The sequence below is a fragment of the Cladophialophora yegresii genome, assembly GCF_000585515.1.
Source record: "Cladophialophora yegresii CBS 114405 chromosome Unknown aczIN-supercont1.1, whole genome shotgun sequence".
Taxonomy (NCBI): domain Eukaryota; kingdom Fungi; phylum Ascomycota; class Eurotiomycetes; order Chaetothyriales; family Herpotrichiellaceae; genus Cladophialophora; species Cladophialophora yegresii.
The window spans coordinates 730938-757712 of NW_006913045.1; the positions used below are offsets into that span (position 1 = coordinate 730938).

The 26775-nt window shown below is 53.5% G+C and overlaps 6 protein-coding genes across 6 annotated transcripts; 3 read left to right on the forward strand and 3 right to left on the reverse strand.

Moving 5' to 3' along the window:
- Positions 1–121: 121 nt before the first annotated feature.
- Positions 122–1098, reverse strand: A1O7_00268 (enoyl reductase; the record flags this gene model as incomplete). Its single annotated transcript, XM_007754310.1, has 2 exons — positions 122–1005; positions 1056–1098. The coding sequence occupies 2 exons, from the start codon at positions 1096–1098 to the stop codon at positions 122–124; spliced, it is 927 nt and encodes a 308-aa protein (XP_007752500.1).
- Positions 1099–1741: 643 nt separating this feature from the next.
- Positions 1742–2575, reverse strand: A1O7_00269 (uncharacterized protein; the record flags this gene model as incomplete). Its single annotated transcript, XM_007754311.1, has 1 exon — positions 1742–2575. The coding sequence occupies one exon, from the start codon at positions 2573–2575 to the stop codon at positions 1742–1744; it is 834 nt and encodes a 277-aa protein (XP_007752501.1).
- Positions 2576–3992: 1417 nt separating this feature from the next.
- On the forward strand, positions 3993–6902 carry A1O7_00270 (uncharacterized protein; the record flags this gene model as incomplete). The annotated part of the gene is made up of 1 exon (XM_007754312.1): positions 3993–6902. The coding sequence occupies one exon, from the start codon at positions 3993–3995 to the stop codon at positions 6900–6902; it is 2910 nt and encodes a 969-aa protein (XP_007752502.1).
- Positions 6903–7564: 662 nt separating this feature from the next.
- Positions 7565–19732, forward strand: A1O7_00271 (E3 ubiquitin-protein ligase HUWE1; the record flags this gene model as incomplete). The annotated part of the gene is made up of 3 exons (XM_007754313.1): positions 7565–7612; positions 7670–19533; positions 19591–19732. The coding sequence occupies 3 exons, from the start codon at positions 7565–7567 to the stop codon at positions 19730–19732; spliced, it is 12054 nt and encodes a 4017-aa protein (XP_007752503.1).
- Positions 19733–20739: 1007 nt separating this feature from the next.
- On the forward strand, positions 20740–21794 carry A1O7_00272 (60S ribosomal protein L8-B; the record flags this gene model as incomplete). Its single annotated transcript, XM_007754314.1, has 4 exons — positions 20740–20847; positions 20921–21003; positions 21093–21321; positions 21396–21794. The coding sequence occupies 4 exons, from the start codon at positions 20740–20742 to the stop codon at positions 21792–21794; spliced, it is 819 nt and encodes a 272-aa protein (XP_007752504.1).
- A 1416-nt stretch (positions 21795–23210) lies between these two features.
- On the reverse strand, positions 23211–26085 carry A1O7_00273 (uncharacterized protein; the record flags this gene model as incomplete). Its single annotated transcript, XM_007754315.1, has 2 exons — positions 23211–23240; positions 23263–26085. 2 exons carry the CDS (start codon positions 26083–26085, stop codon positions 23211–23213), a joined length of 2853 nt encoding a protein of 950 aa, XP_007752505.1.
- Positions 26086–26775: the final 690 nt, after the last annotated feature.

The window sequence follows — 26775 nt, forward strand, 5'->3', positions numbered from 1 at the left end:
ATAAGACTCATTTCACCTGGAGGTCGCTGTGTCCATCTTTATCTTACACTCAACCCAAATACACAAAGTCGCCAAGCTTGCTCAAGTTCCGCCTCAAGCCCCGAGTTGTCTAATAGATCGCTCACCAGATGCCCGGAAGCATCGTGAAACGCTTCTTCTTGTACCTGTCACCAAACTCCTTGCGATACCTCCGCTCCTTCTTCACTGCCCATTGACCCATCTGAAGGACAGACACTATGAGAAAGATGAGAACACCCCAGCTAAGACCGCTTATGAGGTAGATGCCAAGCCATGAGATGGTCTCTGTCATATAGTTAGGGCAAGTGACGAGATCGAACAAGAAGCCCTGAGGAATGCCCCTTTCCGTGCCTCCGGCGCTCCTGAGTCCTTTGAGAGTGAGATGTGCTTGCAGGTTACCCAGCTCCCCGAGAGCAAAGACCACCAAGCCTGGAAACAACAGGAGCGAATTTGGCTCTTGTGCTGCCACGGAGGATGGTGAGTAGATAAAAGCTGCGATCATGACGCCAGAGAGGATCCAATAGTGGAAACAGTTCTTGAAGATGTTCCGGATTGGCATCGTGGCCGCCGAGAAGCGATGCACGAACAAGGTCTCAAACTCCCGCTTGACGAAGTGCAAGCATATCAGCGTGCAGAGCAGTGTTTGCAGTTGTGACGCATCTTTGGCCGCTGACGGGTAGATGTAAGGCCTCAAGGCCAAGACCAGGGGATGAATCAATATAGGACCCAAGTACTCGACCAGGAAGACCGTGCGCCATGCGATTTGTGTCCCGAGATCTTTCACATAGACCGTGCTCTGGTCACGCAGGCCTGTGGAGTGTATCGTAGTGTCTTTACTGTTGGTGACAACGCTGCCATCGGATCCTTTCGTCACACGGAGCTGGTCAACGGAATATTTGGCTCTTCGAGCGAGTTCGGAATACAGGTCGGTTGTGGCCGCATTCGGGTGTACTTCAACAGTTTCAGGCAGGCTCCTGATGGGCTTTCCTGCACAGATGTTAGCAGCTACTTAGTAATAGGCTTGTCAACGTTCGTACCTCGAGGACGCACTTGTAGGTTGATGGGTTTTGGAGAAGCCATGCTTTTTGTCTTGTGCCTGTGACTGACACAAAATGTGTAGAAAACACGGAGTATGTTGATGAAGTCGAATGCTGCGGTGTGCCTGCCAAGGTGGACGTCCCGGACGCGGTCGCGGCACCCAGCGCGGGACGAGGGTGGTGCCGCCTCGCCTCCGTACAAAGTAACTTTAATTGTCACGGGTCCCACTTGTCGTGAGGGCCAACTAGAGGAGTGCGGATTTGACAGATCGCGAGTCGATGTGGCGTCGAGGTCAAGGCTCACGGGACAGACACTGTGGACGACTCAGCTCCTACAGGTTTTAATAAGAGAGACTGTTGACCCCAACAACTCTTTCAGCACAATCGTAATTTCAACCCGGGTGTCTTGTACCGAAAGCAATTCTGAAAGTTCAACAACACGTCAAGTGATGGCGATCCATCAAGCGTGAAGCTATGCTACTGTACATGTGCATCGGGTGTTTGCCTGATACGTCAGCTCGTTCTGGAGCTGGACAATGGGTTGCAACAGCCCGAACGACCGCTTCCAACCCTTTGCGGCTCTCGGTGGGTGCGCAGTGCCTGACAAAGTCCACGCACACGAGTCCCTGACAAAGTCATGATTCAACGTCCGAATGCTGCTCCCCAGCCTGGCAAAAGCGCGTCAATCAAGCCCCGCGCGTGCCCAGATCGATGTTGTAGTAAGCGCGGCTCATCTGCGGTGTAGGCCCTGGCGGCCGCGGCTCCCTGCCAGCGTGATCAAGCGGGAAATATCCACGCAGGCCTCCCCCGCCATGTCCATGGGCATATGGGGGATAGGGCTGCATGGGTGTTCCTTGAGCCTGGGCCAGTTGGTCGTCTGCCTTCCGCTTTCTCCTCTGCAGGATCGTGTAGATGCCGAGTATGATTGGTGGGATCCCTACGGCAAGGGACACGATGATGCCGATGCGTGTGCCTAGATCCAGGGAGCTCCACCCAGAGGCAGAGGAGGAGGAAGAAGGGGACGGCGAGGAGGAGGTGCCGCTGGGGGAGGAGTTGTCCCCACCTCCGTTGCTGGACGCCGACGTTGTCGAAGAGGTTGAAGATGATGAGGCACCCGTGGCAATCGCTGCAACGGGAATAGTCGTCGTAGCGCTCGGTGGTTCAGGGGACTCCTGATTACAACTCAGCATAATTGCGGCCATAGCCCCATAGTACGCAACGTAGCAATCATCCACGCCTGAATAGTAGTCGCTGCTAAGTTGCCCGCATGCTGTATCGGTGAAGACGTATTGCTGTACCGACCCGCTGGCGCATGGGAACAGACCTAGATGGAAGGAGCCCAGGCCGGGAGTCACGACGCACACGCCAATTTCCAGAGAGACATTTGTTGCGAGAGTGCTGGGCGTGGTGCAGCCGCCGCTGAAGCCAAAGTTCGTGTAGAACGTTATGGGGATCAAAGTGCCATCGGCGCAGGCGTAGGTGCTGAACAGCAGCGCACACGCAACGAAGAGGACGAGCATTGCTCCGAGGGCGAGCAGACGAGCATGGAGGGGCAGGGGATCGCACGAGGAGAGAAACTCAACTTGTATGCGATTTGGCAGGCAGGAGGATAGGATTCCCCTATCTGCTGCGTACAGATAATGCTGCAGGCTGAGTACCCCCAATAAACTGACTGGACCACATGCATAATAGGATCTAGCGCCCCAGCCGGGAAGCGACCAGAACAATGGCCTGGTACTCCGTATGCAGGAGTGAGGCTGTCGGGGGTACTTTGTAGGCGAAATACTGCTGTGATGGCGGTGGCTTGAGGGTAGCATGGCACCCCGAGGCGAGAGGGCGTTTATTCTGAAACATGGCGCTCGGCCTTCGAAACAGCGGCTGAGCTGGTACCGAGTGCTGTGTAGCTTTTGACCTGCAATTATGGAAAGAGGCAAGTAGTAGGGCGACCGCAAGGCAGACTTAACAATAATACTCGGGGATTTGAGAATTGATCAAGTATCAATTAGTGTTTTCATTCGGGCTGACTTAAACCAGTAGTAAGTCAGGGCGCTATTCGCTGGGAGCCACAGATGCGGCTTGCTTCCTTCGCTAGGGCGTTTCAATTGCCGACAGGTAATCCTCATTGGGACTGTCAGCTACCAGGGCACCTATCACCATACAGGCATTTTGTTATGTCGTGCACCCTCCTACGGAATAATTACTGTGTAGAGGGTAAAAGTCTACCTCAACTTCGTGTAATCAGCGATGTGTCCTGAAAGCCCACCACCATATCGTCGCTCGTGTCCGTCGCAGTTATTCGAGCATTCCAACCATTCACTGCGGACTCCGTACGTAGGTGATAATCAATACTCCGTACTCCGTACTCCGTACTGCTATCACTTCCTTGTCGTGCGGCTCCTTCTCGGCGACATGAGGCCCTTGTCGGGTACAGCGTACTGCGCACCCACACAGCTTATCGGCGCTGTCGATTTTGACCGAATTCCAGCGTCTGTAATCTAACCGTTGTTGCGATTGCTCTCAGAAGCCTTGTAAGCTTTCTGTCGCATTCAACAGGGGTTCAATAGCTACATCTCTCAATTGCTAAGTACGTACGGAGTAAACAGCACTGCATGCGCGACTTCCAGCTGAACCCTTGGCTTTCGTGGCGCCTGCTCTAGGCCCGATAAGACTCTGCGCCTGAGAAGAGGCTGGCTATGATTCCGCTTCCACCGATGCCAGCACGGCTTTACGTAGAAAGTGGGCAGCACTGGCCATAATTGCCGCCTCATAGCGAAAGATGAGTCGTCTTCCATTTCCCACGGAGTACTGGTATTGCACATTGTCTGAGTGTCTATCGTTCATTTTGAACCCACCGTGCTTCCAGTCTTCGTTACCTTATTGTTCTTACTAATATATCGCGGCATCGGCCTTGTCGTCGGACCCGCAGCGTGATGCGATATGCCGTCGCTCTCTTCGAAGCTGAGGGGCATGCTTCACCCTGAGCATCACGCAAAATCGAGATCGCAGCCGCCAGGAGCCGAGGTCGAGCCTGCTAAAAGACCGGTTCTTGTGGAAAAATCGCTCTCAGGCTCTACGAGGAGCTCTGCATTGAGTCGTGAGACCAACAAGTCCGACTACGTGTTGGACGTCTTAAAATCTACGTTCCAGCTAAAGCATTTCAAAACTGTCAAAGATGTCGCTTTGCAGCAACTCGATGGCGAGCCTATCGACGACAAGACTTACCTCATGGAACGTATCGTCCAACTGGCCGCAGACTTGCCAATGTCGAGTAGAACGAGCGCAACCCTGACAAACGCATTCCTGAATCAGCTATGGACGGATCTAAAGCATCCTCCGCAGTCGTATTTGGGAGCTGATTACATCTACCGCAAAGCCGACGGGAGCAACAACAACATCCTCTGGCCGGGCCTGGGTGCCGCCAAACAACCCTATGCGAGAACGGTACGCCCTCGACTCATGCAACCCGTCGCACGGCCTGATCCCGCGCTCATCTTCGACGTGCTCCTGACTCGGAAGAAGTTCAAGCCACACCCAAACAAGATCTCCAGCGTTTTGTTCTACGTGGCGTCGATCATCATCCATGACATCTTTCGCACCAACCATGACGACTTCAGTATATCCGACACTTCGTCGTACCTGGATTTGGCACCCCTCTATGGTAGTTCCATAGAGGACCAACACGCCGTCCGGACAATGCGCGAAGGAAAGCTGAAGCCCGACTGTTTCTCGGATGTCCGAATCTTGGGTTTCCCGCCTGGTGTTGGTGCTTTGCTCATCATGTTCAGCCGTTTCCATAACCACGTAGCAGAAAACCTTGCTCGCATCGACGAAGGCGGCCGCTTCTCCAACATCCTGCACCCTCCAGACAGAGCAAAGCCCGCTGATGCAGAAAAGCTTCACGACGAGGCGCTCTTCCAGACCGCAAGATTGGTCACCGGCGGTCTTTACGTTAACATCATTCTCAAAGATTATGTGAGAACCATTCTCAACTTGAACCGAGCAGATACTCTATGGAATCTCGATCCCAGATCCGAGGAAGGCAGTGCGGTTTTCGGCCACGAGATACCAGAAGCCACTGGCAATTCTGTCTCGGCCGAATTCAATCTTGTCTACCGCTGGCACTCCTGTGTCTCCGAGAGAGATGAGCAATGGACAAAGGATGCGTACACAAGGCTGGTGGGGACCGAGTCTCCGCTCTCAATGGACAAATTCTTGCGTGCTCTGAACGAATGGGCCGTCAGCTTAAGTCCAGACCCAATGAAACGGGACTTTGCCGGCTTGCAACGGCTACCTGATGGCAGCATTCGCGACGAAGACCTCGCCAGTATATGGACGGCTTCCGTGACCGACGTAGCAGGTAGCTATGGTGCAAACCATGTTCCAGAGGTCCTCAAGAACATCGAGGTGCTGGGGATCATGCAAAGCCGGTCGTGGAACTTGGCGAGTCTGAATGAGTTCCGACAATACTTCAAGCTAGAGCCTCACAAGAAATTTGAAGATATCAATCCTGACCCGCTGATTGCCCAGCAACTCCGCCGCCTCTACGGTCATCCTGATAATGTCGAGATCTATCCTGGTGTTGTTGTCGAGGCGGCCAAGGAGCCGAAGCTGCCCGGGAGCGGCCTCTGCACCAATTTCACGACCTCAAGGGCAATTCTTTCTGATGCTGTCGCACTGGTTCGTGGCGACCGATTCTATACTGTTGATTATTCGCCGAATAATTTGACAAACTGGGGCTTTAATGCAGCCAACTACGATTTGGACATCAACTATGGCTGCGTGTTCTACAAGTTGGTGCTTACTGCGTTGCCCAAGAACTATGCTAAGAACTCCATCTTTGCGCACTATCCTTTGGTTGTCCCAGAAGAAAACAAGATCATTCTGGCTAAGCTGAAGAAGGCCGATCTCTACAATTTCGACGTGCCCACTGGTACTTTGCAACATGCTACTGAAGTTCACAAGGGTGTGACGAAGGTGCCCGCTTCTCCGGCACAAGGCAATGCTCCAGGGCTTCATCTCGGTCTTGTCCTGTTCGACTATGAAGGGTTACCGGAAGCTGCAGGAGCATTTTACAACAACATCATTACTAAGCTGCTGCAGAGCGAATGTTACGAGCTTGCCGGCCGACAATATGTGGATGTGGTGCGGGACGTTTTCAATATCGCTCACGCCAAGTTTGTTAGCGATCTGCTTCCCCTGCCACAACGCAGTGCACCCGATCTTATTGCTTTGCTGTCCACAATCCATGGCCATACGAATGCACGACAACCTGCCCAGCGGTTTGTGCTCATGAACACAGATGTGAAAGCAAGGCACCTGTTTATGAGTCTTGTGCAAGAACAGGCGAGCCGTGCCGTCAAGGACCACCATGGCCATCACTTAGACTCGGCGGGGCTCCTTCGACGGTATGGTCTGCAAGCAACACAGGCAGTGGCCCAGAAAGGGATGTCTCCCGAAGAGATAGCATCTGCTCAAATTGTGCCTCTAGCGGCCTTGATGTTTGTCAGTCAGGCGCGAATCTTTGCTGAGGTCCTTGATCACGTCCTCGCGGCAGGTGAGGGGCAATCACCGCTCGATGCACTCAAAGAGCAGTCGGACACCAGCGTGCTCTCGAAGATAATCAGCTCTCACATTGACAGAGACACACTGGAAGGTAAGCTGGCAGCAACCACAGTCGAAGTCACCCTCAGAGCCATGGGTAATCTCAAGAAGCTGAACCGCGCAGCTGGGTCGACAGGTAGGCTCCGACGCGTGGGCGAGGGTGAAGAGACCAGCTACCTCAATGTGGAAGAAAGCACATTCTCGATGTACCCGGTTTCCATGATCGTAAGTTGGGAGGCCATTTGAAGTAGGTTGAAAGCGATGATAGGGATGGATAGGAATACGGCTGGTGGCATTTTCATCGACACGAGTGACTCGCTGGTGACAAGGCATGGTGAGGCTGCAGCCTGGCTTAAGTAATAGTTTCAGTGATTGGTGGACGGCGAGGCTCTTAACGGAGCAGGGCACGTCATTGCCATGAATTAGGCTTGGTGGCTCTCCCCCAGTCGCGTCAGGTAAAGCGAAACCAGTTCACTTAGTAAACTGCAGCACAAAAGCACAACTCCACATCTCAAGAGATACAATTCAGGACTTTTCGCTCCTCTGTTCATCAAAGAAATCTCAGCAACCTGCTCTGCCGTTGCGACCTCATATTTCTTGTATTCACCTTTTCATCTTCCTCTTCTGTACACTACTTCCCGTCACAATTTCCGCTCACTCAGAACGGAGTTATCACCACCAGTGACGGCGGCTCATAATTCAGCGCCCAGCTTCACCACACCCCTCCCTCGTCGCCTTCCGGTCTATTCCTTGCGCCTCAGAGGTTTCCAAGAAGGCGATATCCCGCCAACCCTTGACACACCCTCACGAAATTCCTCGAACTCTCCAAGGGTGCGTTTCGAAGAGGCTGAACACACCCTTCCCCCTCTGATGCAGCCTATGCTGCGGTCGGCCGGGGTTTAGTGAAGATGGGGAAGGTTACGAGGAAGGCGCAGGAGAAACACAAGGTGTCTTTGGTTTGTTCAATCCCGTTGACTGCGGTTCTTGCATCTTGGGCTGATTTCTTGTCACAGACACTCGCAGTATCAGATGTGGTCAACCAGTTAACCACCGTTCCCTATGCCGATCTACCGTCCGTTCTGGCGAAATGGCCCCAGGCGTGGCCCTTCCCCAGAGGGGACCTCAACAACTGGATAGAAGCTCTTGACCGGTTCGACGACATCCTCCAGTCCTTCAACTCGAAATATGGCTTGGACAAAGGCCCGCAGACCGTACCGTTCGGCTCTACTCTGCTTCTTGAGGGCAGCCCCGGTATAGATGAGAAGGGACTGAAAGAGCGAGGCTTCAGCCCGGAGGGCGATAGAGAATTAGTTGAGGCGATCCTGGCCTTTTCGAAGCTTCTGGTGGACAAATGTGCCAATCGGGCAGTCTACAACAGCACCGACCGCTTGAACGACTTGTTGAACACCACTTCTCTTTCCCTACTGCACAGTACTTTGCGTATTGCTTTTGCTCTGGCTCAGCGATATGCAGGCATGCGGCCACCAGCCCACCACGCCGGGAACTTCTACGACCTCGATCTTGAACGCCTGCAGAAACTTGCTCTACCTCTCGGCCAACCACCCGCGTCCTCCGCTGCCGGTAAGCGTGGACCACCTTCTCCTGTCAAGGTTAAGTCGAAAGAGAAAACACTGCCCGGTGGCAAAGCCAGGCGCGGCTCGGTTGCAGTCAGTCCGAACGACTTCCGCTCTCTCTGCAGAGACGCTCCACAGGCCAAATCCTCGACAGCTGCACCTGATCGAGACTGGTCTGCTTGGGCACATGTCAAGGTGTCATGGTCGTCAACAGTCTCGGAGCAGAAGCCTACACCTGCCGAAGCCTCCCAGTCGTCAGAACCTCCATCCTCACCTACGCCGACGCGGCACGCACCAGGACCCAGTCCAGCAAGTACCGCCGCCTCACCCAATGAGAACGGCCATCGGTCCGTAGCTCCCGCTGCAGAGCCCAGTATGAAGCACATTGAATTCTCAGCTTCCGACCTGGCGAGCAGCAGTATCGAAGTGATATTGCGCGACAATCAACCTGACGACATGCCACCCAAGGTGCGATACGAGCTGCTGCACCAGCTTCGTGTTGCATACGGTCTGGCGGCGTCGGGCAAAACCCGGAAGCAGCTTCTGGAGATACGGTTGCTGGCCGTCGCTTGCCTGGCAAATGTATGCAGCGAACCGGACCTCTCCCAGAAGTTGTTCTCTGTGGAGAAGCCTCAAGAGTTCATCCAGCAGCTCGTTACACTCTTGCACGATACTAAGAAAGGGCATACCGCCGTTCCAACGTCTCTTCAGACCCTGGCTATGTGGACTATGTCGTTCCTGGCACATTCAAAGTTCTGCGCTTCGGAGATCAGCACGGCTTTGGGCGCCGGGTCAAGCCAGGGGCTTCTCTCACAGCTGATCCAGAAAGGCCTGGTGGACATTGCCAATGACAATGATGCTACGGACAATCTGGCTGGCGACGAGTGGAGGGAAGCCACCTTTACTATACCGAGGACTCTTATTGAGGTTGCCGGACATCACGGCCGCTCAAGCGAGGTGGCTGTTGCCAACAGCTTCATCAAGTCATACTTGTCTGGATTAGGCGTCTATACCGGTAAAGCAATGAAGGTCCACCTGAGGATCCTAGACTTCATGAAGACCTTCTTCCACCACTTCAAGGATGGGTTGGCTGCCCTTCTGGCCGCTGACGCATTTGAGGCTCTCAGCAATCTTGTCGGCTCACTCGTAACGAGTGCCTGGGATCTCCTAAGAGCTGGCGAAGGCATCCCAGAACGGCAAAAGACACGTATTACGGACTATGACATTCCGTACCTACATCAGCAGATCATTCGGTCCGTTATCGATATGATCAATGACATAAGTGGCCATCAAGGTGCACAGGCAGATCGCGTTTTGAGAAGCTTGGTTGACTCTCAGGCCCTGCTACGTGCGTTCCGACTCATTGTGGATCAGCTATCAGCATTCGGCGCGCACACTTGGAGTGAGGTAATCAAGGCCATCTGCGGATTTTTGCATAACGAGCCGACCAGCTACACAGTCATCTTCGAGGCAGGCATAATTCAGAGCATCTTGAACACCGTCAATCCTCCACAGGATTCTGCCGAGGCACCGACCGAGATGAGCTCAAAGTCGATATCCTCAGCCCCCAAACACAAACCCCAGGGCATACCACCAGTTGTCGACGCGATTGTCAACGTTTCTCAAGTTTTTGGGGGCATCTGCCTCACCAACGCCGGCTTCGAGTTGTTCAAGGGATCTGGAGCGCTGGAGAAGTTCTTCGAGATCTTTGAGTCTCCTGCGCATGTTACCGTGCTCAGTGACGGAAATATCTTGGCATTGCTTGGTTCGACGTTTGATGAGCTAGTCAGACACCATCCCAACCTGCGGAGCTCGGTTCTGAGCGCGGTGATGGTCATGCTTGCTCGGGTCCGCCACATCAGCAGGTCACTCTCTGTCAACTACGGTGCGGGACCAAAATTATTTCTCGGTTCCAAAGATGGCCTCGAGACAGAACCTTGTGGTGGGCGCGAGGCTCTTTCTTTAGAGATCCTCCCCCCGCTACGTACCAACGATGACGGCCCTCCCCGTCAGAGACGAATTGAGTTGCCCAACAGTCACAGTCTAACGCTTGAGGACGAAGTGCTTCCACCGAGTATGCCAAAGGCCGCTCCCAGTGACAAGGATGACAATGGCCTCAAGGCTAGCGACTATGCGAGACCTGCCATCGCATTCCTGATGACATTTTTTGAGCATCAGGCTCACTGCACCAACTTCCTTGAACACGGTGGATGTGACCTTGTTTTGGACTTCATCACGTTGCCCAGTATGCCTGTTGCAAGCGAACCGTTCCGCAATGGTGGCTTGTATCAGGAGCTGTCTTCCGCAGTGCATATGATGGCAGAGTGCAAGCCACAGATTGTCCTTCCAGCCCTAGTCGATCGTGCACGTTTCGCGTGTTCAGAGCTGAAGCATTTCTCTCAGTCTCAGCCTATGGATTGGTCGTGCTACTTCCAGCCCCTAATCAAAACCTCGGCGACGACGGATGGAACGGGCAAGAGCCCTGCCCCCGAGCTTTCCGAAGTTGAGCTCAATGGGACTCGCATTGTCCGAAGCATGATGGCCGTTTTCTGTCTCGCTCAAGTATTCAGCGAGGTCTTCCACATCCCTATCTACAATCAGCGGCACATGCAGAATCTTTTGTTCACCATGGTAAATCTTGAGGATGTCTTTGCGGACATTGCCAGGATGATGGGCGCCATCTCCGCTGCCTGTTGTCGTGAAGACGTCGCTCTTCAGCGATCGATTCCTGAAAGTTGGCTCTCTGCCACACGACCTGACCACTTCTCTACAGGTAACGACGAAGTCGACAAGCTTTTGAGCATTCGGGATAGCGGTGCTCGGGTTACGGGCCAGTCCACGCCTCAAACTGGAGAAGTGGCACCATCCTCACAGCAGGATACAAGCGACCTGAGTGTGGAAACACAGACGGCGTATTTCAAGAATGTCCAAACTCTACGGTTCTTGTTAATCGAGACACCGGCTGCCATTACAGAGTTCCTGTGCCGTCTTGGTAGGATCATTGCAGCTCGCCGACGCCCAGATACCTTTGCGAAACAGAAGACAACCATAGTGGCGAACGCCCTTGCGACTGCATATCTGACACAACTCCAGCCTTACTTCCTTGGTGCCAATGGGGCAGGGGAAGCAGGGCACGAGAACACCGAACCTCGCTTCACCTATCTTGTGGTTACTCTTGACAATATCCGCCGCTGCTTCTACGATGACAGTAGTTCCTCCTCCGGGCCAATCACAACACATGCCATTCGTCAGGGTTACGTTGTGGAAGCATTCCGTAAAGCTGGAGGTGTTCAGACTCTGACGAAGGTCGGAACAGAATTCTTCGATAAACTGAAGTCGTGCAAGGTTGAACACTCCACCTTTTCTGCAAATACTGGTCTGAAGATTTGTCTCGATATTCTGGACGATTTTACCGACGCCAAATGTATCATGGACTCAGCACAGTCAAACAACATGAAGAATACGGATCCATCGCGTCCGTACTACTTCGTCCCAGCACAAGTGCTGCTCAACCTTCGAATGGGAGCACTTCCACTCACACGGCTGATCTGGGAGAGTGAATATGCAGATCAAGCCTCCAAGAATGTCGTACAGAAGCTAGTATCTATCCTGAAGCATGTGCTCAATGGTGACCATGAGAACGAAGCAGTGCAGACCGACAGTGGCCATCCTACTCTTCCGCCTTTCACCTGGAGGAAGTTACCGAACGCCTTAGACCCGTCAAAGGTCAACGCTCTAAAGGAGAAAGGGTACGACGAAGACCTCGTGCGCGAGGCCTTGTACCGGTCAAACTCCCAGGCACCAAACAATTATGCCCCCGCAGAGGACTACTGCCGAGCGCTTACAGGCAGCACCCGGCGGAGACGGTTGCCAGTTCCTGACAGAGAAGGCGATCCTTCAGGTATCTCCAGCGCGCAAAGCGCCCTGCAGATCGGTGCCTGGCCGGGCGGGCCGCCGGATGGGCCGCCGGACGGTACTCCCGCTGAAACACGCCCGACTGAAGAAGATAACGAGATGGAAGACGTCGATGATTCCGGTGACGATGCTGAAATGGCGACTGGTCATACATCGAGACCTAGGGAAACTGCTGCCGCAGACGGCACTCCTGCGACGGAGAACAGCAATCTCGTCAACAATGAGAGTGAGCCTTCTCATCGGGAGCCGCAGCCGTTGCAGGCTAAGTCGCCACTGTCGTACTCTGTTGAATCGATGTTTGTAGAGAGAGCTATCGTGAGGGAAGACCTCGCCGAACGCTGCAACAACATCCTGAACAACCACCAGAGTTTGACCTTTGAACTGTCAGACCTCATCATTAGCGCGACCAGTAAGTTGAGCGATGATCTCACCAAGGAGTACTGGAGGACCACATCAGACCTTCTCACCAGCTCCTTGCTTTCCATGCAAGTCGAAGATGACATCACCGAGGCTCAGGGCAAAAAGATTGCAGCTGCGGCCCATCTTGTGGCTCTACTCATCCAGGACAACGAAGTGTTCGACGAGACCGTGGCCGTGTTCCAAGATTCTTTTGAAGGATTGCTTTCGTTCCTAAGTCTGCCAGCGGCGAACGGAAAGAGTGACGAGGGCTCTTACCCATGGGTAGCGCCCGTCTTACTGATCATTGAGAAAATGTTATCCAAAGACTGTGAGCCCGTGGTGGTGACATGGTTCCCACCAACTGATCTTGATTCTTCAAGCGAACCAATCATAACTCCAACATCGGTCTTCACCGCAGAAGACAAGATCAAACTCTTCGATTCTCTGATCAATCTGCTGCCACGTGTCGGAAAAGACAAGGGAATGGCTCTCGCAATTGCCAGAGCGCTTGTTGCGCTTACTCGGACGCGCGAACTCGCGACCCGAGTGGCAGAGAAGAGAAATCTTCAGAGACTCTTCCTCATGGTCAAGCAACTTGCTAACGGTGTTGGACATCGCTTGCAGAGTTCCCTTATGCTTATCCTGCGTCACATTGTCGAAGATGATGACACCCTGAGGCAGATCATGCGCAGTGAGATCAAAGCGTTGTTCAGCACGCGAAGCTCAATTAGAAACCCTGACACCAACGCCTACGTCCGGGAATTATATCATCTTGCCATACGGTCTCCATCTATCTTTGTGGAAGCAACCAACGAGACTGTGAAATTGGCTCAATGGCAACCGCAGTCCGGCGGTGTCGCCAGTGTCGTGTTGAAAAAGACGTCGCCGGCCCAATCGGACGACGAAGGTCAAGATGAGCAGCTTCGACCACAAGACGGCGCCGTTGACAGCGCAGCGCAACCGGCAACCAGTATTGGAGCGCCCCAAGCGACGCTGGAGGAAGCCGGCAAGCCGAAGGCTCCGGAAATGAGGCCTCCTGTGGTCGAGCATCCAGATGGGGTCATTCATTTCATTCTTTCAGAGCTGTTGAACTACAAAGATGTCGAGGACAAGGAAGTTAGCCCCCAAGCATCATCCTCCACAGGCACCACCAATGGATCCGCCGATCAGGCCCCGCAGGATGCTTCAGGAGCCTCTGAAGGCACTGTTTCTGACAATACTCGGCCAAAGCCAGAAAAGGCCAAGTTCAAGCCGGAAGAGCATCCCATTTTCTCTTACCGATGCTTCTTGATGTACAGCCTGACGGAGCTTCTACACTCCTACAACCGTACAAAGGTGGAATTCATCAACTTCTCCCGCAAAGCGGATCCAATGGCAGGCACTCCGTCAAAGCCTCGCTCAAGCATCCTCAACTACTTCCTCAATGGCTTGATACCATCATGTCACGTTGACAAGGAAGATTCACTTCAGTTCAAGAAGAAGTTGCTCACGAGCGACTGGGCGATCCGTGTTGTAGTGGCCTTGTGTTCCAAGACGGGAGAGTCTGGCACCATCGCCCCTGCTCAGAGATATTCGACACAGCCACAGGTCGATGACGTTGACAACGAGCCAGATCTGACTTTCGTGCGCAAATTTGTACTCGAGCACGCAATCAAAGCATACAAGGATGCCATCTCGTCGACGGAGAGTCTTCAGATGAAGTACAGCCGCTTGCTCTGCCTGGCTGATATGTTCAATCGACTCTTAACCAAACCTGCTGTCCCTGAAGGAACTGCCGGATCCCAGAACACTTCTTACAAGGTTCTTGCCCGTATGATGTTTGAGAAGAACCTGATTTCGGTCTTGACAAGTTCCCTTGCCGAAATCGATCTTGCGTATCCTGGCTCGCGCAGGGTCGTCAAATTTATCCTACGTCCCTTGCAGGAGCTCACCACATTAGCAAGTCAACTCACTACGGCATCCCCAGACTTGACTTCAGTTGTCAGCACCATGTCCGAGGATGTCATTTCGTCTGCTTCATCGGTTTCTGACGTTCATGAGGAAGAACGAGAGGAAACTCCGGATCTGTTCAGAAACTCGGCGCTCGGCATGCTCGACCCCAACCGTGATCCTGATGAGTCTGACTCTGACGATGACGAGGATGACGAGGATGAGGAGATGTATGACGAGGAATATGAAGACGAGATGGAATATGACAATGGCATTGTTGCTGGCGGAAATGACGACGAGGCTGTCAGCGACGAGGAGGAAGAAGGCGACATGGGACCTGAAGGCGAGATCGAAGGCCTTCCGGGTGACGTGCCTATGGATATTGAGTTTGTGGTCAATGAGCAGGGCATGGACGTCGACACCGATGAAGAGGAAGAGGAAGACGATGATGATTCCGACGAAGACGAGCACGACGAGGAAGACGAAGATGGTGACGACTTCGAAATTGGCGATGATGCGGATGCCGGCGAGATCAATGGTGACGACGAGAACCACAGTCTCCATGACGGCCATGAGGACGAAGAAGGCGAGTGGGAAGACGAAGAGGACGAGGATGAAGACCATGAAGGAGTTGTTCCAGATCCCGTGACCCAGTTGAGCAACGACCAATTTGATTTCGACGGAGACATCATGGCAGTTGAGGGTGATGGTGCAGGCAGACTGCCAGCTCCAGGAGTCCTCAGCAATCTTCTCCGAGTCTTGGGGGATCACGACTTGGACGGCCCGGCTGGCATGCCACATCCAGTCCCACCGGAATTGATCGTTCCAGCAGCAGGTTCTGGGGACCCCGAGGACGAAGATGACGATGAGGAGGATGACGAAGACGATGACGAAGAAGGTGAAGATATGGATGAGAACGGAGAGATTGCATTCGACCGTGACTTTGAGATCCTCGACCATGCTGATCATTTGATGTGGGATCATACCCCCATGATCCGGCGACACCGGCCCCTCCGTGGTCCTGGTGGCTGGAGTTTCACGCGACGGATTGGAGGTCGCGATGACCTCAATCCTGCTGTTCGTTCAGGTCGTCTTGGTCCGCATGGGAGATCGGGGGGCGACGATGGGACGAATCCGCTCTTGCGACGGCCTCAACCCGAAAGTCGACAGCGACCCGAGCACACTGGTGCAAATATTGTCCTTCCGCCTGGTCTCGAAGCGGCCCTTCCGGGTATGGGGGCCTTTCCTCCTCTTCATACAACTTTTCAGACCATTGATGGTCATGGCACGGGCGGGCATGGAGCTGTGCTTGATGCAATCTTCCAGGCAATACAGCGGGGTGAGATAGAGGGTGGTCAAGTGCGCCTCCGTATCCCAACCCCTCTTACAGACCTTCGCGATCCCTGGCGACCATCAACTTGGGATCCGCGTCACCACCGCCACACGTCACGCGAAGACTCTCAGCGTGCTAGCAATTTTGTTCCCGCCTTCACAATGACACGTTGGCAAGAGGAGGCACGACTTCTCTTTGGCAATGGCTATGTTGAAAAGCTCCAGCGCGTCCAGGTGTGGGTCATGTCTGTTTTGGTTCCGCCTGCTCAACAGGAAGAAAAGGAACGTAGGCGCAAGCGCGAGGAGGAAGCGAGAGCAGAGCTCGAGGAAGCAGAGAGACTGAGAGTCGAAGCAGCACGCCGCAAGAAAGAACAGGAGGAGCAGGAGGAGCAGGAGCGGCTACGGGCTGAAGCTGAGGCTGCCGCTGCTGCCGAGGCTAGAGGCCAAGAAGAGGCTCACCAACAGGATGGAGATGGCGACACAGATCCCATGGAGGATGTTCAAGGCACAGGCGCGGCCGCTGCTCCCGATGCTGGGTTGAGTGCTGCTTCCGATTCAGCTGCCGCCGAAGCTCGACCTCGCGTTTTCACCACCATCAGAGGCCGTCAACTCGACATTACTGGTTTGGACATCGATGTCGAGTACCTCGAAGCATTACCAGAGGAACTCCGGGAAGAAGTCATCATGCAGCAATACGCCACTCGCCGCGAAGAAGCTCGAGAACAAGGAACGGAATCCCATGAGATCGATCCAGACTTCCTCAACGCGCTGCCAGAAGAAATACGAGAGGAGATCCGGCAACAGGAAGCTCATGCACAACGACGACGGGAGCGTGAGGAAGCTCGCAGACAAGCTGCAGCAACCGGTGGTGCGTCGGCACAGCCAGAAGAGATGGACAACGATAATTTCTTGGCTACTCTCGACCCTGCCTTCCGACGTGTTATTCTCGCAGAGCAGCCACCGGAGATTCTCCGTCAACTGGATCCGCGCCATGCTGCAGAGGGACGCGCACATGCTAGACGTCTGTATCAGTACGTCAGAGGCGATAGAGATCCTCGTGATAACAGACACAATGAAGACGCAGGCGGTCGGGACAGCAAGCGACAAATCATACAGATGGTCGACAAATCTGGAGTTGCCACTTTGCTCCGCCTCATGTTCCTCCCGCAAGGCGGATCACTACGCACCAATCTGTGGCACATTCTTCGCAACATCTCGGGAAACAGGCTCACACGATCAGAAGTGGTCCACCTACTTCTTGTCATTCTCAAAGAAGGCTCAACAGACGTGACGGCAGTTGAGCGCAGTCTGGCAAACCTGTCATTGAGAGCCAAGGCCACAGCGTCGCAGAAGACGCCTCAGCCACTCAAACGCACACTTTCCATGCAACCTGCAGGTCGCGTGAGCGAAGAAGTCACTCCCCTTGTTGTGGTAGAACAGTGTCTCTCTGCTCTGAAGCAACTATGCCAGAACAACTATCATACGAGAACTCTTTTCGTCCGCGAGGTCGACAGCAATCCGACCTCTAAGAAGGGGAAAGGAAAGGTCAAAGAAGGAAAGGCTGCACGATACCCTATCAACGATCTCGTCGGCCTGTTAGACCGAAAGTTGATTGTGGAGAGTTCTTCCTGCCTCCAGTCACTTGCAGAGCTTTTGTCTACGGTTACTCAGCCATTGCCAAATCTTCTGAAGAAGGACAAGGACAAGGACTCGGATGAGCCCAAACCCGCCGGTACCGAAGCAAGCAACACCGCGACAGGTGCCGCTTCCACAGCATCTGATAGGACAGCACAACTAGCGCAACCAGACACGGATGTGGAGATTCGTGATGCTCCAGCACCTGCTGGCGAGACTGAAGCTTCTGGGAGTGCAACTCAGCCGACCGAGACGACCGCCCCCGCAGCCGACGAGACTGCCAATACCAGCAACGAAGACCTAACGACCGAAGAAGGCAAAGCGAAAAAGATTTTTGATCCTCCAGAAATTTCGGAGCACAATTTGCAGCTCGTGGTAAGCATCTTCGTGGCTCCTGAGTGCAATAGTGACACCTTCCACTCCACCTTGGAAACCTTGTCCAACCTTTCAAGCATACCCGGCACGTCCGACGTTTTCAGCAAAGAATTGATCCATCACATCCAGGAACTTTCGGAGTCGATCTGCAGAGATTTGGACGAACTGGTGCCCCAGCTCAAAGAAGCGCAGTCAATTACCGACCTACATGCCCTGTCGTCTACCAAATTTTCCCACTCAGGCTCCGATCAGGTGAAGCTGCTACGAGTTCTCCAAGCCCTGGACTATCTGTCTGCACCGAAAGTTGAGAATGAAGATGGTGCTGAGAATGCCGTCGTCAGAAGCATCCTGACGTCTTCCTATGATAGCCTAGGTCTCAAACCACTGTGGACCAAGTTGAGCGACTGCCTGACCACTGTCCGTGAGAAAGAGAACATCGCCAGCTTCGCTACGATTCTCTTACCGTTGATTGAGTCGTTGATGGTGGTCTGCAAGAATACTTCTCTCAAAGACTCGATGCTGGCCCGTCAGATCAAGGAGCAAGCACCTGGAAGTCCTGCACCGGAAGCTATGGACGACCTGCAAGAGCTGTTCTTCAACTTCACAACAGAGCACCGCAAGATACTCAACGACATCATCCGCCAGTCTCCAAAGTTGATGCAGGGTAATGGCAGCTTCAGCTTGTTGGTCAAGAATCCCAAAGTACTTGACTTCGACAACAAGCGCGCCTATTTCACCAAGCTGATTCATTCTCGTCTGCATCAGCAGCGGCATATCCAACCGCCGCTACAGCTCAATGTCCGCCGCGACCAAGTCTTCTTGGACTCATACAAGGCCTTGTATTACAAATCCGCCGAAGAGATGAAGTACGGCAAGCTCAACATTCGCTTCAATGGCGAAGAAGGCGTGGATGCTGGCGGTGTTACACGAGAATGGTTTCAAGTCCTTGCTCGAGGCATGTTCAATCCGGACTGGGCGTTGTGGCAACCCGTCGCTGCTGACCGCACTACGTTCCATCCCAGCCCTCTCAGCTGGATCAACGGCGAACATCTGCTCTATTTCAAGTTTATTGGCCGCATTATCGGCAAGGCACTACACGAAGGCCGCGTGCTTGACTGCCATTTCAGCCGAGCTGTCTACAAGCGTCTCCTCGGCAAGGAACCAAATCTCAAGGATCTTGAGTCAATGGATCTCGACTACTACAAGAGCTTGGTCTGGATTCTGGAGAACGACATCACCGACGTCATCACCGAGGACTTCTCTGTTATTGAAGAACAGTTCGGCGTAGAGAAAGTCATTGACCTCATTCCCAATGGTCGGAACATTCCTGTGACCGAGGAGAACAAGAGAGAATACGTCAATGCACAAGTCCGCTACCGTCTTACAACTTCAGTCAAAGACCAGATCGAGAATTTCGTGAAGGGCTTCCACGACATCGTCCCCGCGGAGCTGATCGCAATCTTTGACGAACAAGAACTCGAACTGTTGATTTCCGGGTTGCCGGAGATTGACGTTGATGATTGGAAAGCCCACACCGAATATCACAACTACAATGGCAGCAGCCCTCAGGTCATATGGTTTTGGCGCATTGTCAGAGGCATGAGCAATGAAGAGCGAGCGAAGTTGCTGCAATTCGTCACTGGTACAAGCAAGGTCCCACTCAACGGATTTAAAGACCTCGAAGGTATGCAAGGCAACACCTTGTTCAGTATCCACAAGTAAGTTTTTCTACACTCGTTGCATCGGCTTGCGAGAATACTAACAAAGACTCGCAGGGATCCAAGTCAATCTCGCCTTCCTACCAGCCACACCTGCTTCAACCAGTTGGACTTGCCCGCTTACGATGACTACGATACCCTAAAGAACAATCTGATGACGGCAATCAACCTCGGCGCCGATTATTTTGGCTTCGCATAATTCCGTTGAAGTGTGCTTGGTGACTGAAGCATTGATGGTTAGTCAGGGGGAATGTGATCAAGGCGGAATATGGAAATGCATCAGCATGGCGTTCTTCCGGGTGGCTTTTTGCAGGATTGAACGGTGGTTCATGGGGGTTGTAACACAAGAGCATGCATTCAAGGCGTCGGCAAAATGGCATGCACACCGCTGTGAAGTACGAGGACGGCCTCAAATCGGCCCTGGGACTGTATCGTTGCGGTACAGCAGACTTGGCCTGGGAATGGGATGTGCAGATTTCAGTCTCAAAGCCATAGTTCACCATCCGCCTGCGTAGATAGAATGGAGTGGTTTACAAAAGCATCCATCATAGCTTTTTCTTCTTGCTTTGCGCCGGGTGTGATTGAGTCAACGAGGCGCACATTTTTGCTGTATCTCAGACATATAGTTGACAGCCATATTAGTGTTTCTAGACTCCTGACCGTACGAGCCTTGGTGGCCTTGCATATGCAGCATCACGTGATATAGCCCGCTGTTTCCGCCAAGACAGACCTTGCTGCTTCTGGACATCCCACTCTTCGCACTTCCTCATTTTCGAAATCGCAAGACCGGGATTGAAACTTCTTCGATCCGCGCTTCTTGAACCTCACCGTCGTCCATCCCTCGAGTCAACCTTTTCTTCCCAAAAGACAAGATGGTAAGCTAACAACGACACGTCCACTCTCTTTCGCAATGCAGTCCTCCTGTCTCGGCGCCTCTTCGCCGTAAAACGCGACCCGCGATCGTGGAATTTTCCGCCAGAACCTGCTTGGAACAAGTGACCGCCAGCGAAAAGACGTTGACATGACCTCTTCAATGAGTCCTCAGCGATGGTCTCTAGCTGCGCAATCATGCCTTGCTTGTTTCTTATGGTGATGACTCGGCTTGGAGAAGCGGTTCCTTCAGCAGCTAGCCACTGCTTGGAGAGCCCTTCTCCTTAGAGTTCAGAGATATTGGGTCAGAATGTTCACTGACTCGCTCTCTTCTCAATGACAGCCACCCAAGGGAAAGAAACCCGCGCCCGCGCCCTTCCCGCAAGGGAAGGCCGGTGCCACAAAGAAGGCTGCAAAGGTATGTTCCACTCCATTACTGCCCTAGTGAACATGGAAGTCACTTCAACGGGCTAGGATCTGAATTAGGAGAGACGGTTAAACTAATGTGCCTTGGTAGAATCCCCTTCTCGAGAAACGTTCCCGAAACTTCGGCATCGGTCAAGACATCCAACCCAAGCGCAACCTCTCTCGCATGGTCAAGTACGTATTTCCCCGACCTTCACTCCAACCGCACTGGTTGCAAAAAAGAACACACCCGAACGTGAATGTAATCTGACAAAATGGGACAGATGGCCCGAATATATCCGTCTGCAACGCCAGAAGAAGATCCTCAACATGCGTCTCAAAGTCCCCCCTGCGATCGCGCAGTTCCAGAACACCCTTGACCGCAACACGGCCGCCCAGGCATTTAAGCTGCTCAACAAGTACCGACCTGAGACCAAGGTTCAGAAAAAAGAGCGCCTGCACAAGGAAGCCACTGCCGTGCAGGAGGGTAAGAAAAAGGAGGACGTGAGCAAGGTATGTACGCACCGGCAAAGCTTGCCTCCCTCTCGTCGTGGTAGTCCCAAGCTAAGACCTCGCTATCACGATAGAAACCCTATGCCGTCAAGTACGGGCTCAACCACGTTGTCGGGCTCATCGAGTCCAAGAAAGCCTCTCTCGTCCTGATCCCTAATGACGTCGACCCCATCGAACTGGTCGTCTTCCTCCCCGCACTGTGCCGCAAGATGGGCGTCCCCTACGCCATCATCAAGGGCAAGGCCCGTCTGGGGACGGTCGTGCACAAGAAGACCGCCGCTGTTCTCGCAATCACGGAGGTCAAGGGCGAGGACAAGTCCGAGTTGAGCAAGCTTGTCAACGCCATCAACGAGGGTTATGCCAACAAGTATGAGGAGCACCGCCGACACTGGGGTGGTGGCATCATGGGTGTCAAGGCCCAGGCTAGGGAGACCAAGAAGAGAAAGGCCGTGGAGAGCGCGATCAAGATCTAAGCGTCGCTCGATCGTGTTTACCGCCCGGCCCTTGTCCTCTATCGTCTGTCAAGAGATCCTCTCGTCTCGGATGTGGCCGTGGCTCTTCGCTTCCCGACTTGCGACACGACATGCCGCAATGTGTTATTGCCCAACCACAAAGACGAAGACCAAAAGAACCGACCCCTGAAGAGACAAGCACGCCGATGGAAAAGCGGGCAATGGGGACGGTGATCTGGAAAGGGGGCAATACTTTGCTGCCTGACTGCATCGACCATTGCAGACCCACCTGCATGGAACAGTCCTTTTACAGTCCGTTGAATTCGCCCCAGTTTAGTTGAGTTGTCGCCTGCTTTGTTGCAGGTCCAGGTCCAAGGACCAATGTCTCCTCCAACTAGTATCAAGGTGATAGATTAGTCGTCCGGCCGAAAAAAGGCACCAACAGAGAAATGATACCAATGTTCTGTCTGTCTATCCGTTCGTCTTGATATCTCCGGTGTTGAGTCCCGAGTTTCCTTACTGTACTGCACCGATCCTCCTCTCCTCCTGTCTCTATTCAGCCTGGATTTTGTTTCCTCTTATACCCTCAAACCTGAGGGCAGAAAGATATACCATTTATACGCCCCCCTCTCGTCAACTCAATGCATTCAAAAAAAATTGCCATGGTTATTGCCAGTCTCAGCAAACACAGGAAGGGCAACGAACGCAGCACGTGAACCGAGGCCGGAACGGAACAAGGCAAGCTGAGTGAGCTACAGTGGTATATGTAAGCATATGGCGTGCCTCACGGGCGACGGGCTGGCGAAAACTCGAGGTTGTCAATGTATTTGTTGGAGGAGGACGAATAGCACCTTACGACAAGACAAGACAACATCACCCAAGACGCGATGATTGCCACCCACGGGCGAGTATCCTGATGCGGAGTACGCGCATGAGATAATGCGGTCGGCATTGACACGAACAAGCATGCACGGGCTGTCAAGAGATCAAAGTGAGAGAGATCCGAAAGGAAGGAAGTCGTCAAAAGTCATTCGCTTGCTCTCGGCGCAGGCAGGCCCTCAGGGGAATCAAACTCGCGTTATTGTCCATCCGCCTGGGAATAAAAGCACCAGGTCGCTCGCTGAAGGGAACGTATTCGAGCTATCCGTCATGAGATCAACCCCTGTGCAATCATCAACCGCCTCGGGAGCCCAAGCCCTAATCTTCACTGTCTGGGGCTATGCTGTGGTTCGCTTGCATGGTAGGAGGACCATGGATCCAAGACTCCAATATTCCCATTAACAATCTTCCAGTGGTCGTCAGAACTGGAGGCCGCTTAGGCGGGTTTGCAGAGTGATTAAGTAGTGGAGTGCAAGCCGGCCTGAGATGAACAACCGTCGGGAGTGAGATGGTCATCCATCATTAGTGCCGAGTCAAACCTTGTCGTGCCTGCGCAGTTCAAGTCAGTTCCGATGCGAAAAACATTTTCTAGTCCGATAGAGTAACATACCTTCATCGCCTCGATTCTGGCCTTCAGCTGACTCGTCACCTCGGCCGCTCTCTTCCAATTCTCCTCCGGCCTCGCGCCACTGCTAGGTTCTCTGCTCCCTACCCCAGGTCTTTCGGCGCCCGCATCACTCGACTCGCGGCTCATCGTTGTATAGGCTGGTCGTTGTGGGCTACTCCTCCCACTCGCGCCATTTGCCATGACTGGCGGACTAATCTTTCGTCTCGCGACACCGAGGGAATCCATTCCGAGGCCATGGTTTTCCTTTTCTTCGCTGGGGGAGAGATCGAGACGGTTTCCCTGAGACGCGTATCCACTTTGTGGTCTTGACTTGGCGCTAGGGTTCGAGGGCCGTGCCCGTCCGCTCTGAGTACTTGCCGAGCTCCCCGTTCTATGGAGTGCTGTGCTAGTCGGTCGGGGAGGGGGAGCAATATTGCCATTGGCAGGATACCGGCTGTTGGTGTTCATGGCTGAATCTTCGTAGATACCTCCAGCTCCAGGGTCGGCAGGATCATCCATGCCTCGACCACGCATCATATCTTCTCGTTCGCGGCCGATACTTTCCCGGCCTAGCCGCGATACTTCGCGCTTGTATCGTTCACTTTCCTTACGGATACTTTCAATCTCGGCTTTGAGGACGTCACATTCGCCTCTTGCTCGGACTAGTTGAGTCTCCTTCGCCTTGATCTGCAGCACGTCTCGTGTGTGATCTTCGATCAGTTGGGCGTTCTGGTTTTGGAGTTCGGAGATTTCAGCTGTAAGTTTGGCGTTACTGGTTCGTAGATTGTCTGCGAGACTTGCTAAGCGTTCTTTCTCCCCTCGCAGTTCTTCGAGTTCGGCTCGCTCTATCGTCGAGAGGCCGCTTGAGACTGGTGCGGCAGTTGGGGGAGACAATGGAGCGGCAACTGGTCGTGCCAGAGGTCGTCCGGCAAGGCCTCCTCGTCCCATACCGAATTTTGAGGGCGAAGGTGCTGCGATTTCTTCGTCCCCGTCTGTGCTGGCTGGTGGCGAAATCACGCGCCGAGGACTTGTAAGACCACCAGGCACGGGTTTCTTGAGGCCACCAAGCTTAAGGTTCGCGGGCTGTGCGAGTCCTGGGCGAGCTAGACCGGTCGGTTTGGGTGCGGCTTTTGCGGTCGGCTTCGGTTGAAGGGGTGCAGCGTCCTCCACCGGTGCCGCTGCAGGGGCTGGCTTTCTAGTAGTAGCAGCAGCAGCAGCAGGTTTCTTGGAGCCTCCGAGCACCTTCTTGCCCACCGCTGACGTGCCTTTTGCGGGTGCTGGTGCTGGCTTCGGCTTCTCTTTCGCTTTGACCTGGGCGGTATCAAAAAACTCTTTGATCTTGGCCTTTCGAATTTCATCCAGTCCGTCCAGGTATGGGTTCATGGCACGCTCGCCAATGATCTTCATTGATATTCCTAGGATTTCTGCGCCGCCTGATCTCAGGTTCTCGGTCGATTCTGTTAGCAATTTCGTGCCAGCGTCTGCGAGACGTTTCTGTTCTTCCTTTGATGGTACATCTCTTGTGGTCCGAAGGCACCTCGCCAGAAATTTTATCGATTCCGCCTTGACGTTGGGGTTTTTGTTCTGAAGGAAGCCTAGGGTCTCTTCGAGACATTCGGTCAGAGACGTCGAAGCAAATACAGCATCGAGACCGGCACCCAACGCATCTGCCACGGACTGTTTCTTCTCCTTGAACCTCTCCATCATTGGCGACATAATGGTGGAACGATATCTGGCAAAGGATTTCCTCAGACCGAGTGCCAGCTTTTCGACGCAGTTGGCTGCCGCAGTGACCACAGCAACGTTGGCATCCTTCATACACTTCGCGAACGCTCTCACTAGATCGTCGAACGGGGCCTCTTTGATTCTTGGGGTGTTGAGAATGTTGAACAGATTGTCAAGGGCATCTTTGCGGTCCTTCCACTTGGTTGAGCTGATCATTTCGTGGAAGTCGGGAGGGATCTTGGAGTAGACATCTACTGGTTCTGCGAGGTCAAAAGGGTTAACTTCTTCCGCCTCCTCTGCCTCCTCGGCTACTTCTTCGCCGTCCTCATGCCCACCCATCGTTGGTGGGGGTGCTGTGGCCAGGGCTACCTGCTGTGATCTTGTCAGGCGTTGCTGTTTCGGTGGCGGCTCTTCCTTGACTTTCTCAAACAACTTCTCTAAATCTTGTTGCTGGACAGGCTTCAATTCACTCCAGAAAATGACCCTCATTGCGTCTTTCAGCCATCTGTACAGCTCGACCGTGAGATTCTGGGCTTCTGCTCGGACGTTCTTGTCGGCATGGCCAAAAACTTTGGGCAGAGCCTTGAGGACCGATTTGGGTTCGACGATCTTGACCCCAAAGTTGTGGAAAATAGCGGTGATTGCGCCGAGGGTCGCAGCGATTATTTTGGGTTGTTTGTGAGAGAGCGCGGGTAGTAGTTCTTCAATAACAGGTTCCGACTTATCAAGTTCCACGTAGAGCAAGATGGCCTCGAGAGCGCTGGCTTTGGCCTGGGGTCTTGTGGACGACAGGCCTTTCTCGTAGATGGGTTGTAGGGTGTGACCTCGCGAAGTCCTGGCGGCTTGAACGCCGCCATATTTCAGAAAGGCGCATAAGGCAGCCAAACCGTCTTGCTGAGCAGCAACATTCGAGTCGCCAGCGGCCGACTTCCACAGGCCTGGATCCTGTAGAAAGGGTCGGAAGGCGGGATCCGCTTCGTCTGGGGTCTTTTCAAACTCTGCAGCGGCAGCTTCATATCCTCCCTTTCTGGCCTTCCAGTTCTTGTGATTGAATCTGTCGACAAGGGGCAGTTTGGAGAAGTCCTCCTCCCCGTCGGCCATGGTGGATGTCGGGGAGAAGATACGGTTGCGGAGGCGAGAGAGGAGGCGAGGACCAGACTTCTCGCTCTTGGGACGCGCAAACGGACTGTCAGAGAACATTAGTCGCGGATCTAGACATGACATTGGGAAAGTATGGGCTTACCGGCTGTTATTGAGCAGGCGTCATGCGCATGAGGTCTTTTGGGGCTGATGGAATCGCGCCTGCGGTCTCTGCGATCTGAAGCGGCGGAGCAGGAGCGTCAGATGAAGGCGACAGGTATGCGACGCGTCAGATTCGATTCTGGGAAGCGATTAGTCTGTAAGGACGTACCGACGACGTGAGTTTGTTTGTGGTTGTGATTGTTGGAGAAGGCGGCAGTGAAAGTTGCGATATAAACAATTGTCTTGGGCCTATGACAACAACAGACTCCATGGTCACTCCTGTACCCTCGCTCTTCCACACTGCTCGCTGCCGGTTCTCTCCCTCACCTTTTCGCACCTCTCCTAATGTGCTTCTACTCTCCGTCGTCAATCACTACCCCCTGTATTCAGTTGGCAGGCCATTGTACGAGTCACAAGGGCTGTTTACACACCGTATGCGAGTCAGGCGGGCCTGCGGATGCCCGACATGAGCCAGTTATTGACCTCTCGTCAAGCAGAGGAGCTGTAGGTCTGCTCCAGTGGGTTTGGTCTCGAGCAGTGACTAACTTG